This window comes from Carassius gibelio, chromosome B24 (genome assembly GCF_023724105.1).
Source record: "Carassius gibelio isolate Cgi1373 ecotype wild population from Czech Republic chromosome B24, carGib1.2-hapl.c, whole genome shotgun sequence".
In the NCBI taxonomy this organism is placed as follows: Eukaryota; Metazoa; Chordata; class Actinopteri; order Cypriniformes; family Cyprinidae; genus Carassius; species Carassius gibelio.
In genome coordinates, this window is record NC_068419.1 from 7,885,419 (window position 1) to 7,901,052 (window position 15,634).

General features: G+C 39.6%; 1 protein-coding gene across 1 annotated transcript in view; it reads right to left on the minus strand.

Annotated features, from left to right (window-relative positions):
- tmtopsb (teleost multiple tissue opsin b) overlaps positions 1-12,349 on the minus strand; it is a 30,366-nt gene extending 18,017 nt beyond the window's left edge. Inside the window, exons 1-2 of the mRNA XM_052595462.1 lie at positions 11,789-12,349; positions 8,583-8,911 (exon numbers count right to left, since the gene is read on the minus strand). Coding sequence (XP_052451422.1) covers positions 8,583-8,911; positions 11,789-12,152 — 693 coding nt within the window. The 5' untranslated portion in view covers positions 12,153-12,349. The remainder of the gene's footprint in view (positions 1-8,582; positions 8,912-11,788) is intronic.
- Between the last annotated feature and the right edge of the window lie 3,285 nt (positions 12,350-15,634).

Genomic DNA, 15,634 nt, shown 5'->3' on the forward strand with positions numbered 1-15,634 from the left:
ATAAATAAAACATTAATTCAGATTTTTCCTGATTTGAAATGTGGTCTCAGACTTTAAATAAAAGGTAAAGTAATAGGAGGAACTGTCGGTAAAAATCCTTCTCTTTTTCTCTCTCTGACACGCACATGAGAGACAAGTAAGTAAGTAGCGAAAGAGAGTTGATAGTTGAAAGCTGGATGGCTGGGGTGACAGACAGAACAGTTGAGAAGCACAGAGCAAAGTCAAAAACAGACTTAAAGAAAGTGGCAGCCAGAGAGAGAAAAAAAGGGGATGGTACAGTACATGGATGGTAGGAGCAGAGTGACAGAAAAGAGAAGAGATAAAACCAACCCATTTCAGTAAAATAAGCCCTGACGATTGGCTTGTGATTGATTTGGGGCATAACCTGATCTGTCGTCAACTGCACTACACAAATACAGTGGAGTAGATCATTAAATCTCCTCTCTGACAGGTGGGCAGAACAGTTATGAGTACAGCTGCATAAAAAGTTCCCAGGAGAGAGTGTTGCTCTGTGCCTCTCGTTCTTTATTGCTCCTGGACTTCCTCTATACTTTAAGCAGCTACAGTTGCTTGTACAGCATGCATAAATCAATGGCTTTAAGTAAACAGTCTGGCAAAATGAGTTCAGCACTTTCATGTCTGCACTTTATTCTCTGCCCTCGTGTAAACCGGCACTGAGGTTGTGTTCAGTAATACAAACACTCCTTACACCATTAATCTCATTTTCTGTGTGTAATTATATCCCTCTATTTGTCATAGTATTTTAATCAAATTTAGTGTCCACTGCTATAGACTTAATAAACCCAATCAAATGCCAATGATATAAATTACACAAGGAAACAGTCTGTGCAGGATAGATGAACAGCATTGAACGGTGCAAGCGGATTATTACATTATTTACAGGGAGTATCTTTAATCATCTGGTGCTGAATCCCAGACCACCTAGAAAAATCGTATAAACTTTTAATAGTTTAGGAAAGTCAAATAATTTTGACATGTTTGTTTTGCTTTCTCCTCTGTGCATCCGTGTTCACCACTCTCTCCCCAGATCTTAAATTTCGCCCTTCATTACGCCTGTCATGCGGCCGACCGCCTTGTTGTGAACATGCCTGCTTGAGTGACCAAAAGCAGGACATTACAGTTCATAAAGTTTTAAGAAACTATATTTTTCTTAAACTAACGCATCGTTTCACTGCAGAAGGCCTTTATTAACACCCTGAAGCCATGTGGAGTAGTTTAATGATGGATGGATACTTTTTTGGGGGATTAAGAAACAGGGGCATCATTCACTGCAATTTTACAGATTGGAACAAACAGGACAATGTGGAATATAACACTAAATGTGTTTGTCTGAAATAATAATGTCAGACACGCCGAGGATGCCCTGAGGGTGAGTAAATCTTGGACTAATTAAAATTTAGCTGTAAACTATCCCTTTAAGAACTGCTGCAACATTCACCACAACACCACCAAAAACTGCTCTAAATAGCGCTAGATAAAATGACAATGCAGCACATTTTCAAAATTGGCCTTGTAACTTTCTCTTTCATTAGTGTAGAGTAGTATTTCAGCAGTGGTTGTAATAAGGACATGTGACAACAGAGTTTTGTTGAATTTTCTGATTTCCAGAGGGCTGTCTGTTCTGTTGAAATATAACAGGGGATGAGAAAAGACCGGGAGAGAGATGGGTGTCTAATCCTGATCTGGAGATTCTATGTCCTGCAGAGTTTAGTTTCAATCTGCCCCAACACACCAGCAATCCTGAAAACATTATGGTTCAGAAGTGATTAATTAGGAATGAAGCTAACTCTCCGGGATTGTGGCCTTCCAGGAACAGAACTGAACACCCCTGGTTAAGAACTACCAGCAAGTGCTGACAGTATTAAGCTATCACTTGTCTTGAAGTTTATGTGTTCCAAAGTAGCTTTCACAACATCTGGGCACTTAACCTGGAATACCAATTCTGCAAAAAGACTTAGACATCATTGCCAATGGCATATGAAAGCCCCTAATTAAGAGGGATTACACTGCTAATTAAAGACTAATTAAGTTGTAAGTCATTAGGCTCAATTTGAAAACAAAGAAAACAGAGACAGCAGCTAGCATGATATCCATAAAACAGTTTATTGTTAAAAATGGTCCATTCATATGCGTATTCTGGATCTTTTGAAACCTAAAAGATTTCTTCCACTAGGAAAAAACGTGACCTTTCCAATGTGATTATGTAATGGGTGGAGTTGTGGACATGCATCAAAGAGCTAGTGCAAGATGAGCATTTGTGGATAAAAATTATACTTTTCTATTTTTTTATAAAAAAAAAAAAAAATTATTGATGAATTATTTGGACCATTGTAGTCCATTATAGTATATGGAGAAAATCATGTTAATTTTTCCTCAAAAAGTATAGTATGGAAATGAGATGGAGCATCTCATTCTCTTGGTGAACCATGGTTACATACATAACATCGAGACATTCCCCTTCAGGAACTCGAGCTGCATCAAAACTCTATGGTAATGAGTATGCCGATTCTGTCAAGCTTACAAATCCCTGCCTAGTGTGGAAGAGCACAGCTAAGGCAAGATAAAAAGAAGCTAGGAGTGGCGCAGAATGCAAGTAGGAACCTGACAAAGTAGTCAGTCTGGACATCCTGCAGCGTTCCGAAGGCCAACTCCTGGAGGAGTGAGGCTTGACCCCCAAAAGAAGAGGGGAGATCAGACTGCAGTGAGGATCGACTCGATCTGAGCAGGAGACAGACATGCCTGCATCATGGTCGAATTTTCTTAGCATTTAGTCTTAAGCCCTTTCACATGAGCGAGAACAACATCTCAATGCCCAACCACCAACTGCTCTGATTGAGCTACTATCAAACAATCATTGATAGAATTTAGTATGCGGATGCCCTGGAGTCACAGAGGATCCTAAGCAGCATCGACACACTGTGTAAAAGTGCGGGATGACAGTGCAAGGCTAAACGGAAGAACCTGATATTGGTAAACTTTTCCCCTCAAAAGCAAACCTCAGGAACTTCCTGTGTTGGGGAAGGATGCATCTTTTAGATCGATCGTGACAAACCAGTCTTCGTGCCCTGAGACAAGACTTTGATTTCGAGCATCCTGAACTTCTTTGGAATGATGAAGTACCAGCTGTAGAACCCGGACTCTCTGCAGAGAGGAGAGACCACCTCGATAGCCTCCTTCCTCAAGAGAGTGTTTATTTCTTGTTCCATTACCAGAGCCTGCCCGGAGGCCCACAAAGTGGGAATGACCCCATTGAAATGGATTCTGTAGCCTCTCTCCACAGTGAGACACATTTGGCAGAAGTTTCCACACTGCCAAGTAGTCTACAAAGGAAATCAGCTTTTTCAAGAGTGACCTCTGGTGTAATCAGAGTGGCTAGCTTGCTGCCCTGAAGTGGTGGACGTGCAGGGGATGGCCGAACTAGCTGCACTAGAGACCTCCAAGGAGGTAGCAAGCCTCTCAGTACCACTATGTTTCTGGGTGGAGAATGAGAGAAGTGCTTGCCGGACACTGCTGCACCCTGAAGCACCGTGTGTGGCATGGTTGGCAGATGAGTAGAGACATGCACCATATAATGAGGTGTACATCCTTCCTCAGAGGGGCCTGCCCTCAGAAGTCCTGAACCATGGGCATCAGGACTTTCCTTTGGCTGAAATCTTCTATTGAAAATGATGGTCCTCAGGCCTGTCATCTCCTATGAAGACTTAAACTGATAGAACCAGAGCTTCCTCAGGGCAGGACCCAATGAGACACATTTGACACGGGGCTCCCACACTGCCAGGTGACCTACTAAGGGGACCAGTCTCTCAAGACTGGCCTCTGGTGTACTTAGAGCGGCCAGCTCAGTGCCCTTAAGCGGAAGACTGGCAGAGGACAACCGAAATAGCTGTTCTAGAGACCTTCTTCGAGGTAGCGAGCCCCCCAGAACCGGTAGACATTCCGATCTCCTGAGGGCACTGAGGAGAGACAGGTACTGTATAATGAGGTGTAAACTGCTCTTCCCGAGAGTCGGCCGTCCCTCAGAAGTCCTGGGCCATAGGTGTCAGGACATTTTAGCTGAAGAGAATCCAGCGGGAATGACGGTCTGCAGATCCGCCTTCTGCTAGAAGCCTTTGTCCCGGGGGCACCACTCTGACTCCTCGGCAATGTGCGAGCCACACAGTTCTATATACATGAGACATTCTTCTCTCGAGAAGGAACATCAGAGGGAGTGGAGCTAAGCATCCATTTACAGAAAGAACACATCCAGCCCCCTCGAGAGCTGACTGTGCTTGCTCTGCTCCAAAACAGACTAAACATAAATCGCTTGCGAGGGCAGGGAGAACGAGCAATCAAAAAGCAGTCTGCTTATATGCAAACAATATAAATCTACTCTGAGAAAGACAACTGCAGCAGCGAACTCTAACTCAAAGGGGGAAGAGACCACAGCGGGGGCTTCCAAACCCAGAGAAAGAAAGCACTAGATCTATGAAGTGCAGGCGGAGAAAAGGCTAGCCTCTCTCCAAACCGTCCGCTAGATCCATATGCGATCCTTGCGATCTCAATCGCCGCTATGCCTCAGCAGCAGCGTGACTCGAAATGCAAGATCACAAGCACAGAGACACTCCTCGAAGCATGGCCGGCGGGAGCAGAGCATCTGCAGCGGGCAGAAGCACAATCAGCCCCCCTCGAGAGCTGACTGTGCCTGCTCTGCTCCCACACAAACAACACATAAACTGTGTGTATCCCCACCCATAATGCAATGCGGGCAGGGAGGAACAAACAGTCTAAAATGCTGCTTGCTCTAACCCTTAAGAAGCATTTGACATAATATACTTGTGCAACTGGGACAGACAACAATAAATAAGACTGACACACACACACAGAGCATTTGCTGAATGACAGAAAGCTGCCGCTGTATCCACCGCACATGCTTTTAGGTGTCCTGGTCACTATGTCACCCCACCCATGACGTTTCGTTCCATCCATTGGACTGATTACGTGATTCAGAGTGTGGTCACACTGAACGCATTCCCATAGCGTGTTCCCAAAGTGTCTCATTCCTGAAGGAGAATCTTAATTTCTTTTGTCAGGAAATTTTAATTCTGGAGTGAACTATACCTTCAAGTTGTGTAGTGTATTCCAGCCTTTAGAAAGAAATGACAGCAGGTCATAAACCCTGACAGAAACCATCCAAGCCATTTTCCCCTAACCCTAGGGAAAACTGGATTGTATTTTCCCAATCCAAATCTATCAAATTCTAAAGTCTAAAGATTAATTTGAAAAATTTCTTCCTTGAAACGCTAAAAGGTCAACACTTTTCAAAGCTGGCAACATAACGTGCAGCAGATGTAAACTTTGTTTCTCTCTATCATTATGTCTAACCAGCCGGTCTCTGTGCAAAACACGGTTCTGTCTCAAAGGATCGTGAAAACTAGTGTGGCAAATCCACTGGGTTTTTCTCCCTACGTTTTCCCAGTGCACTCCGTTCCACCCGCAGTGTGAGTTTACAGAAAGAGACAGGCCGTGTCCGATCAAATGAGGCTGTTCTTTGGGAAGGTGGTCGACCCCCTGCTGGGTGACATTTTGGATGGGTTAGTCAACGGCTGAGTGGAGTGACAAGAGCTGGGAGGGCAACTCTATGTGCTCTATGCACTGTGGATACACAACTGTCAAATCTTCATTCAAACTTATATAACACAGACACTTTCTGGGGGACAAAGGGAGAAAACCTGTAGGTCTGCTTACTGTAGGTGACATTCAAACTGTCACAGTAAGCACAGTAAGCATGTGCTGAATTAGAGCCCGAGAAGGAGTTTATTGATCATAAATGTGCGTGAATCATTATCTAATTGATTGCTTGTGATAGATGCAATTAAAAAGAGCCTTCAGCTTAATTGAAGAGCTGGTTACTCTGTAATATAACATCATGTGGCATTTTTATCACCACCTTTGAGATTTACCCGAGTGGATAGTGAATATATCTGGCACCTGTCCCCCCAGGAGTTCTCCGCATCGAACGGTCAGAGTTGCATCTCATATAAACACACAGGGTGCTAATTGTCTAAAAGACTCAGAGCTTATCGGCATACCATCTCTGTGCCCATGGTTCAATACCAATGGAGAGGAGCTACAATCACTCTTATACAGTGGACGCGATGCTGTAGTTATCTGATCTCATGCTGTGATTGGCCTATAACTGGTTTGCATTAAATTACATCCAAATAAATTGAAGGCAGCGGATTAGGAAAATGCCTTTGATCAAATGCATGATTTTATCATCTTCAGGACATTTTGCAAATGATTTTGTGTGAGGTGTCATAATCCGACTCTGTAAGCAACCATATGAATCGTATCAAGCATAACAGTGACAATAAGGTTTCTAATCATCTATTTGAGATGACTGGGAGATTTTGACTTAAAGTTTGAGAAATCTTGAACACTTAAAGGGATAGTTCACCCCAAAATAAAAATTCTGCCATTAATCACTCCTGTAAGGTCTTTGTTCATCTACAGAACACCCCATTCACTTCACTTAACTTCCGTTAAAGTTGTATATATATATATATATATATATATATATATATATATATATATATATACTTAAGTGATAAAGATTCCTGAGAAATACTAAATAAAAGGTGACTGCAAGATTATTATCCCTGTGAGGTGTCTATTGTAAAAGTTTGTTTACATTTCTCCGCCCTTGTGATAACTCTTTCATTGGAAATTATTTTTGCCAAGGTTTAAGAAGACCTCCCTTTGTTCCTGCTTCTATGAACACTAGCCCAGGCTTAAAGTTATCTGCTTGCACAAGCATGTATCTATCAGAAGCAGGGTATTTTCACCACGGAGGTTAGATCACACCATTGATGTCTAGCACTAAATATTGACCTACATACAGTACTGTGATGCATTAAAACCGCAGCTTCAAATACAGTTCACTGCGGATGACATTGTGCAGAAATCTATAGACGACCTTCAGACCAAAATGAGATTCAGCAGAGCTCTTGCACACCTTTATGAAGAAAGTGCTTATGTTAATGCTATGACACAGGCTGGGCGATGAGTATCTGCTGAATGAAGTGAAACGAAAAGGTGAATCTCTCAGTTCTGAAAGCATTAATAGCCCATTTTAGGCAGGGCTAATTTACATAAACATGAATGTTTCCGAACTCCCCCTGAACATCAGTGTCTATTAAAAGTGCTGAAACATCTATTTCATACATTGTAGTCTGTTAAGACGCAGAGAAGATGGAGCTTGCAAGCAGATTTCTCATTCATTGTTGCTACTGAAAGTAATTCGGTTGCAAATCAAAGTGTTTTGTTGTGTCAGTGCATTTATTGTAAACAGCTGATGGCCTCTGTTAGCTCACCCATACTGTGAAGGACGGGAGGAAGGAAAGGAATTGTGGGAGCTTTGAGAGCATTTTTGTTTTGTTTACTCCAGAAAAAATGGGCCACTCTGGGGACATCAAATAACAACTACTTCTCAATTGAAATGTTTTCTTCCATCTCCATGCAAATTCAGACAATATTTGGTTCCTTTCAGGCATTATATAGTGCTTAATTTGCATTCAATATGTGTCGTGCGAAACATTGAGAATAATTGTAATTTGTTGCAGACAGCTGGTGTTGATCACCGGACAGTGCAGGGACAAGCGGTCGAAAAAGAATTAATCTGGCTTCCTCTGGTAAATTGGAAATGATTGAGAAACAGAATAGGATACTGCCGGGAGCGAAATATTCAAACGGTTTTTAATTTGAACCACATGCCGAGTGGTTTTGTTAATTAATGGTGAAAAAAGGTCATTCGAGAAAACTCATAATAATTGGTGAATATTACGCTAATTAAAGTTGAAGTTGAAGTCCAGGTAATTGTTTCTCTTGTGGAAGGTTGCGTATATCATTTGCTGCATTTTCTGTCACAATAATGAGCTGCAATGTAATGTGAAGGAGTCAAGGACAGTTTTTCCTGATATTGCATTACACACATTTTAATACAACACAATGATTATACTTCATGATAAAATGTGAAAGAAGATGCCTTGATCTACCCTTTTGTTGTTTGTAGATGGGAAAATCACTAAGAAAGAATTGATCTGGAATATTTCACAAATAAAAAAGGGCACTATTTAAAAAAATTAGGCACAATATATAATAAGCCAAATGTGTATAATAAAGAAGTGTAAAAAATAATTGCAATTATTAATTATGGTTGACGGTAACCATTGACTGTTATATGCCCAGAAAATACTGTGAAAGTTACCAACATTCTTCAGAATATTTTCTTTTGTGTTCAACGCAGGTTTGGAACACGGTGAATAAATGATGGCAGAGTTTTCTTTTTTGGGTGAACGATCCCTTTAGGTGGAACTTTTATTGAACTTGATCAAAGAAAAGCACTTATTTATTTATCATTATACTTTACAGAGACTGGACAAATGTATTGTGCAACCAGTAACTTACGAAATGAATCCCAGTCTCTACAAATCAAGCACAATGGTCTGCAATATGAGGCATAAAGCTTTTCTGAAATCAATAACTCGTCAGCTGTAGTAGACAGTAATGGTTGTGACACCTACCTGTGTGATAGCCTGAAGGAGTCTGCCATAGCTGTAGACAATCACCACAAAAGGGAGAATAAGGCAGAAGATAAACAGACAGATGATGTAAGACACGTTGTTGGCTGTCCGGGCGGCCCAGTTGACGCTGCAGGTGGTGCCGGGACCCTCCGGGCCGTAGCAGCTCCATCCAAACAGTGGCGGAACAGTCCAAACCATGGAATATATCCAGGAGAAAGCAATACCCATGGCCACCTTTCTATAATTGGTAGAGTCGGCCTGCGTGGCCCCCATCATGGTGTTGTAGCGCTCGTAAGAGAGCACCGCCAGGGAGATTAGAGACACAACACCTGTACAAACAGAAAGAAAGATACATAGACAACACAACACACTGTTATGAGTAACAGAGGTTCTGAGTTACTTACATATCATTATTACCTTTGAAGGGTTGTTTATGTTGAGTAAAAGGCCAAATCTGCAGCTTTATTGGGTGCAATATACATCATATTCAGTGCTGTGGGTTAACCTTGCTTAACAATGAAAAAAAAGAATTTTGATACATTCTGACACTGTGACTAAAGATTATTTGTTTTACAAGAAAATACTATTTGAGACTTTTCTTTCAAGATTTCATGTTTAATTAATTTTTATTTGAAATATACCAGTAATGCAATAACACTTGGCTTTGAGCAGTTAAATTCAGAGTATACGCAACACTGCAAACCACACTGTTTTTAAGTAGGTTCTTTCTGTTTGGCCAAGAGATAAATCAATTTTCAATTTATTATTTTACTTTTTTTTTTTTTGGTATATAAATCCAAAAGATCATATTTTTGGAGAGAAAACGCAGAGAAAGTCAAAAATTCTTCACATGTCCTTGTGTTTTCAGTCTAACATTCACACTGTTTTAAAGATCAGCTCAGAAAAAAAATCCTGCCATCCTAATCAGAAAAAAAGCTGCTTAGAAAGACCTAATGTTGTTCAAAGAGCCTGTAAGCTTGAGTATTTAAACTACTGTATAAGCTTGAAAAAGAAAGTCTCAAGAACATTTTGAACCTTAATACGGTCATTTTTCTCTGCCTGATGTGAGTGTGTATATAAAATCTGCACTGACAATGTGTTTCCGTGTCTGGGTAAAGCTGTATCTCCATGAGCCTGATGATGTATTTGCTGTACTGATGGTTTAAAGAATAAAGCCTCAAATCTTTTTTCCTTGCAAGTATCAGAATTGTCAGCACTTTATCAATATAATATATTCAAGGGAGATAATAATCTGTGATACACGTGTATAGTCCACTGCTTACAATTAACATCATAATGGCATTACACGTTGTGAATGAGTAAAGAAGCATGTTATATCATATGCATGATGGTTCCTGATGACAGCTAATCAGGAAAGCAAGTAATGAGCCCTTTCAAAGCAATGAGAGGCAGTTGCCATCAGGCTTTCAAGTAATGGAACCAATTAAAGAGGTTTTCTCCATAAAAGCACACTTAGTTCTCCCATAGGCATAGTTTTATTGAACCAGTGATGATTCGTCCAGCTTTAATCAGCATAGGACCCTGAGCGGTCGTTCAGGTTTTGACAATTACATTGCATCATTAACATTCTACATTACCAAGTAGGTCATATAGAGCTCTTAAACATTGATGTCAAAATCTATTGTCATATAATCACACAGACTTAATTGATCTTAAGGTCTGCTGGCACCAGAAAAGTGACCTGTTAATTAACTGCATAACAGCTGTTCTACTCCATGGAAACACTACACTAGGCTCTGAGAGACTGTGTTATGGGTCAAGTACAGGACAGCACACATCTTATTTCTATAAATACAGCTCTCCTTACCTCCAGGTCGAGTGCTAAACCCTAATCAGAAGAAGAATATATCTCTGCCTTCCTGGTGATTTTTAACTTTTTCCCAATTATGGAGACTTATTATTCTTTTCAATTGTAAACTGTTAAAAAAACAAAACAATTATGCAATAATGCAATAATTTGCAATTTCTAATTATTTAATGAATTTCCAACCCATTAAAAAGTTCACATTTTATTTTTGTCATGCGTAAATACATTTCAAGTGTCTGAAAAAGCACACTGAATTTTGGTTAGTTTTTTAGAGGATTGGACTTTTTCTGTGCACTTCTGAGCAAATTTAACACCCCTACAAAAAATTTTTTTACTGTGTGATGACATTACAATACAAAGAACACCATAATTTGACGATTACATTTCCAGAAAGACAACACTAACTAAAACTTATATAGATTATCCAGAACTAGGTGTTTAAAATGTCAACAAGACAACATCCATTTGACGGATTGCCATCTATAGGCAGGGGGAGGTAGACTATCCTGCCTTCATATTATATGTAAACATAACCTATATGTTGGATTAAGCAACTTGGATGTTTATAGCGCAAGGTGAACTACAATTTAATAATTTTTCTTTTTTTAGGTTTTAAGGTTTTTAAAAAAGTTTATTAAAATACTGCAATTCCAACTTAAAAGGTAATTTGGGCAATTTATAATAACTGTCAAACGTTTACTCAAATAAACTGTAATATTCATAATAGCTTACTGCAACTTTTGGAGAGGCTGACAGACTTGATTAGTGTTAGCAGCATTTTCCAAAACCGACTAGAACAGCGCGCACAGGAGTATGACAGGAAGCTCCTGAATACCTTTTACCTCACAACCAATTATATCGATAACGTCTATAAACCTATAAAGATAGCACACGATAGCTGTTGTGTTAACATTTAGGCTACCCAAGAAAAAAAGATTACTAACTTTAGCCTACTAACGTTATTTCGGTTCTGAATTCAATTAAGTTAATGTCAAGTTGGTATGAGGAAATATAAAGAGACACTAGTGTCAAGTTTGATATCTAGCTCTCTCTTTCGTCTTCACGCGGTTTTAAGTTACTGGTAGCTTTTTACTTTAAAAAAGGCAAAACATTTATAGACCGCGTAATAATAACGGACGTAGAGGTTCCTAAAACACCCAAAGGGAACGTGCTGCAAGTAGGCTACATTTCTAATACATATTCATCATCTGTCTATACCCTACACACAGATGGCATCGTAGCACTTTAACGATTTAAAAATAATGTTGTACAATGTAGCTAAGCCTGCGAGGTGCGATTCAAAAGTACCAACCTGTACAGGTGCATCCGAAGACTACAGTAATTGTTCATCAACATCGCTTGTAACATACGGACTCACCCAGGAATGTATTGATGAAGCCGTACCACACGCATCCCGCGCGACCGATGAGCCACCGTCCCTGCGTACTGGCGGCGAAGCTGAACGGAGTGCCGAGGACGCACACCAGCAGATCACTCACTGAGATGCTCAGCAGAAGACAGTTCATGGGCGAGCGAAGCACCTTGTAGCGACAGAACAGGATGAGAACGAGCGTGTTGTTGAGAAACCCAAAAGTTCCGATGAATCCAAGGCACACCGCGACGACCAAGTGTCCAGTCGGACTCAGACTGTGTTCTGAGTGACTCTCATCCAAGTGCGCTCTGGTCCCGTCACCTCCTCCAGCGCACCACGCGCAACTCAGACTCACGTTGGACTCAATCATTACACCATTAATTATGGCTTATGTGAAGTATTTAATCAGTTTTGTTTTGAAACGAGAGTCTGTGCTTTGTAAAGTCAGTGTAATCCATCAAGTCTGTAGAGTTTTCTAACCCATTATTTCAGTGGGACTAGAGTTCACCAAACGCTAAACGCAGAAGCACATGATTGCCTCATATAGCTTTCTCTAGATAGTTTCAAGATGTGGTCAAGCCAATTATGCCCCTCCTCGGGATGAATGGGAGTTTTTATTACCCCCCGCCTAGCTGACGTCTACGTCTCAAGCCACCGATCTTAATATTCCAACAGCACTCTTTCCTAGTTCGTTTTACACCCTTACAATGATTCCTTGCTAATTCATCAAAATGTAGATATGCCAATTAAGGGTTAATTCTATTAGTAGGTCTAGGCTGGAATCTACACAGTAAAAAGTACAAATGTGGAAATAAGTAGGTATTTGTACTTGATGTATAACCTTAAAAGTGCTCAGTGAAGTCATACTAATATTTATAGTTTGAATAAAAACAGCCACATGTGTATTATTCTGGTTACCTGAAAGATTTTTTATACCATGGAATGGAATAAAAAAAAAAAGAAAAAATTACTTCTAATTAGCAGGAGAGCTTCATCAGTCATCTCAAAAATAAAATGTATATTTAATTACACACAGGCAATATATTTGACTTCAAATAATCTGTTTTGTCTTTGCTGAACATTTGAGACCAAAAATCAAAAGAGAGAGATTTGGCCAATGAGGGTTAAAGAAAATGTATTTTGTGGTCTTACTTTCCAAAAAATAAAACAAAGTTTTGTCCTCATTTAACATATAAAGAGTTCATGAAAACACACTGATGAGTGATTTCTGATTCTTCGTCTGCTTTGATCAATCATTTCCTTTGGAAGCATATTTACCTCTTCACATGAATTCTTTTTGACAGGTGAGGGGTCAGGAAAGCAATTTTCTCCACTATTTATCCACAATTTTCCACAAGGGTTGTGATTGCTCCACAATCAATTCTATTGATGTGGGATTTCATTGTGTCTTGTAGTTATGAGGGCCAAATTTATCAGGGATGTTTTCAAGAAAAGTTGAAGAACTTATGGACTGTGCTTCACAAAAGGGGTATGCTCTCTGGATCCTGCTTTAATTACTGATGTCTAATGCATCATCAACCCCTTTGAAGCTCTGAACTGAATCCTAAAAAAGGATTTGAGCAAAGTCAGGTTCCTTGCCAATGTAAAATTCCAGATCTCTAGCTCCACTGGTGGAAGATAAAAAAAAATGTTTGATTAAAGGGGTCATATTACATTACTAAAAAGAACATTATTTTGTGTAATGCAATGTGTTTATGCAGTTTAAGGTAAAAAAGAAGAAAAAAACTGCATTATTTTCCATATAATGCACATTATTGTTGCTCCTCTATGCCCCGCCTTTCTGAAACACATAAATTTTTACAAAGCTCATTGTTCTAAAAAAGCGAGGTATACGCTGATTGAACAGTTATCCAGTGCATTGTGATTGGCCGAATTCCTCAAGCGTGTGACGGAAATTTTACGCCTGTGGTGCCATCTCCCAGCAGGATGAGACAAAACCAATAAAATATTACAAACAAGGCATTTGTTGCATCCAATCGGGACATAATTACGGATTATAATGACTTATACGGTCTTTTTACGTGTTGCGTATCAAATTCTTTAAATATAAAAAAAACGTACTTCCAGACCGAGTCAGAAGCGTCAGACTGTCCTTGCAAAGTCGTAACTGCCCCACTTTATAGAAACAGCCTTTGAGCACAGAAGCATTGTAGGCTGCTGGTTCAACAGTCCTCATCCTCCATAAAATGCGCTGCACACATCTGTACATTTGGGTTGAACTGTTCTGGAACGGTGTTTTAAATACACCTTATCCACTGATTTCTAGTCGTGTCCTCTTTTGGTAGGCCAAACAAAGCAGTTTCACTTTCACAAAGAAACAGCCCCTCCACAACATGGCAGTGGCAGCAACAGCGAGAATAAAAGTTATGCCTTCTTTCTTTGTGTGAACATTTGGTTGATGTTATGGTAAACTTCCCACATCGTGAAATAGATGTGGGGGCATGTTAGAATAAGACTTTTTTTTACTTTTATAAAGAATCTCTCTTTCAATTTGAGACTTCAGTCTTTGCAACTTCTAAGCTTGTAACACTCCAAAGAGAAAAGGAAAAATTGAAAAATCATAATATATGACCACTTTAAGAGAAATGTTCAGGGCTCAAAACAGCCCATGAAGCTGCACAGAGGGGGTGTCGCCTTTTCCCTGCTTTTCTTTTTATAGTTTCCTAAGGGACAGATTTCTTGTGGTGCGCAGCATTTCATAGTGCTGATCAGCAAAATTTAGATTTTCATTAAGACTATGACTCCTCATATTAACTACTTCCAACTGTCTAAAATTAGCATTGGTTTAACTTTTATCCCAACCTGGAATCATCTTGTACAGTTTGTTTAAAGTAATTATGGGTCATTCAAAAGATCTTCCACAATGATTATGATTTCCACAAAAAAAAGCAACACATCTGTTTTCAACATTGGTAAATGTTACTCGATCACCAAGTCAGGATAGTACAATGATTTCTGAAGAATCATGTGCCACTGAAGACTGGAGTGATGGTGCTAAAAAATGAATTACATTTTAAAACATATCAAAACAGAAAACATAAGAGATGCAAAAACATTTAAAAAAAAAAAACCCAAAAAACTTAGCATACAATTTTTTGAAAGGTTGTGAAAAGGTATTAAAATTCATTTTCAAAAAACATTTCAGCATTACCACTAAATATCCAAGTCTGATCTAACATACAACTGATCATAAGCAGAAAGTGAGTTTGACTGAACCAATGACACAGTAGGCATGAAAACCAGGTGAAGTACTCATTGATTATATGCATATTTTTAATCTTTTGTTCATAACCATCATCTCTGCAAAGAAACCTCCTAGACAAAACATTTTTTTTCATAATGTTGGGACAGCAACACCATTACAAAAGAAATCCATCCCTCCAGTGTGCTTTCAGCTGGGTGGCTGCAGATTATTGAATTTGCTCGGTGTGCGGTGCGCTGCTCAAGGTGATAATTATAAAGTCTGATTATTTCATATGGGTGGACATGAGTGAGGTGAAGAGGCCTCAGTATAGAGTGGGATTTGGTTTGTGTTGTTTAGCTTCTTCTCTTACACATTAACCACACGCATGAACATACATTAATTCAAACACAAATCACATCCACACGAGCTTCACAGATTCCATCAGATTGTATACACCATCACACTGTAGGTGTTCTAGGTTTTCTTGCAGAAATTGAGAGCCTGAAAATGAGAGTGATACAAGTTTGAGACAACAATAAAACACTATCCAAACACCTACAGATGGGGACTGAACTAAAAAAACTGAAATTTCTCCATAAGGTCTCAGCACTGCTAGAAGTGCACAACATATTTCTACCATTGGTTAT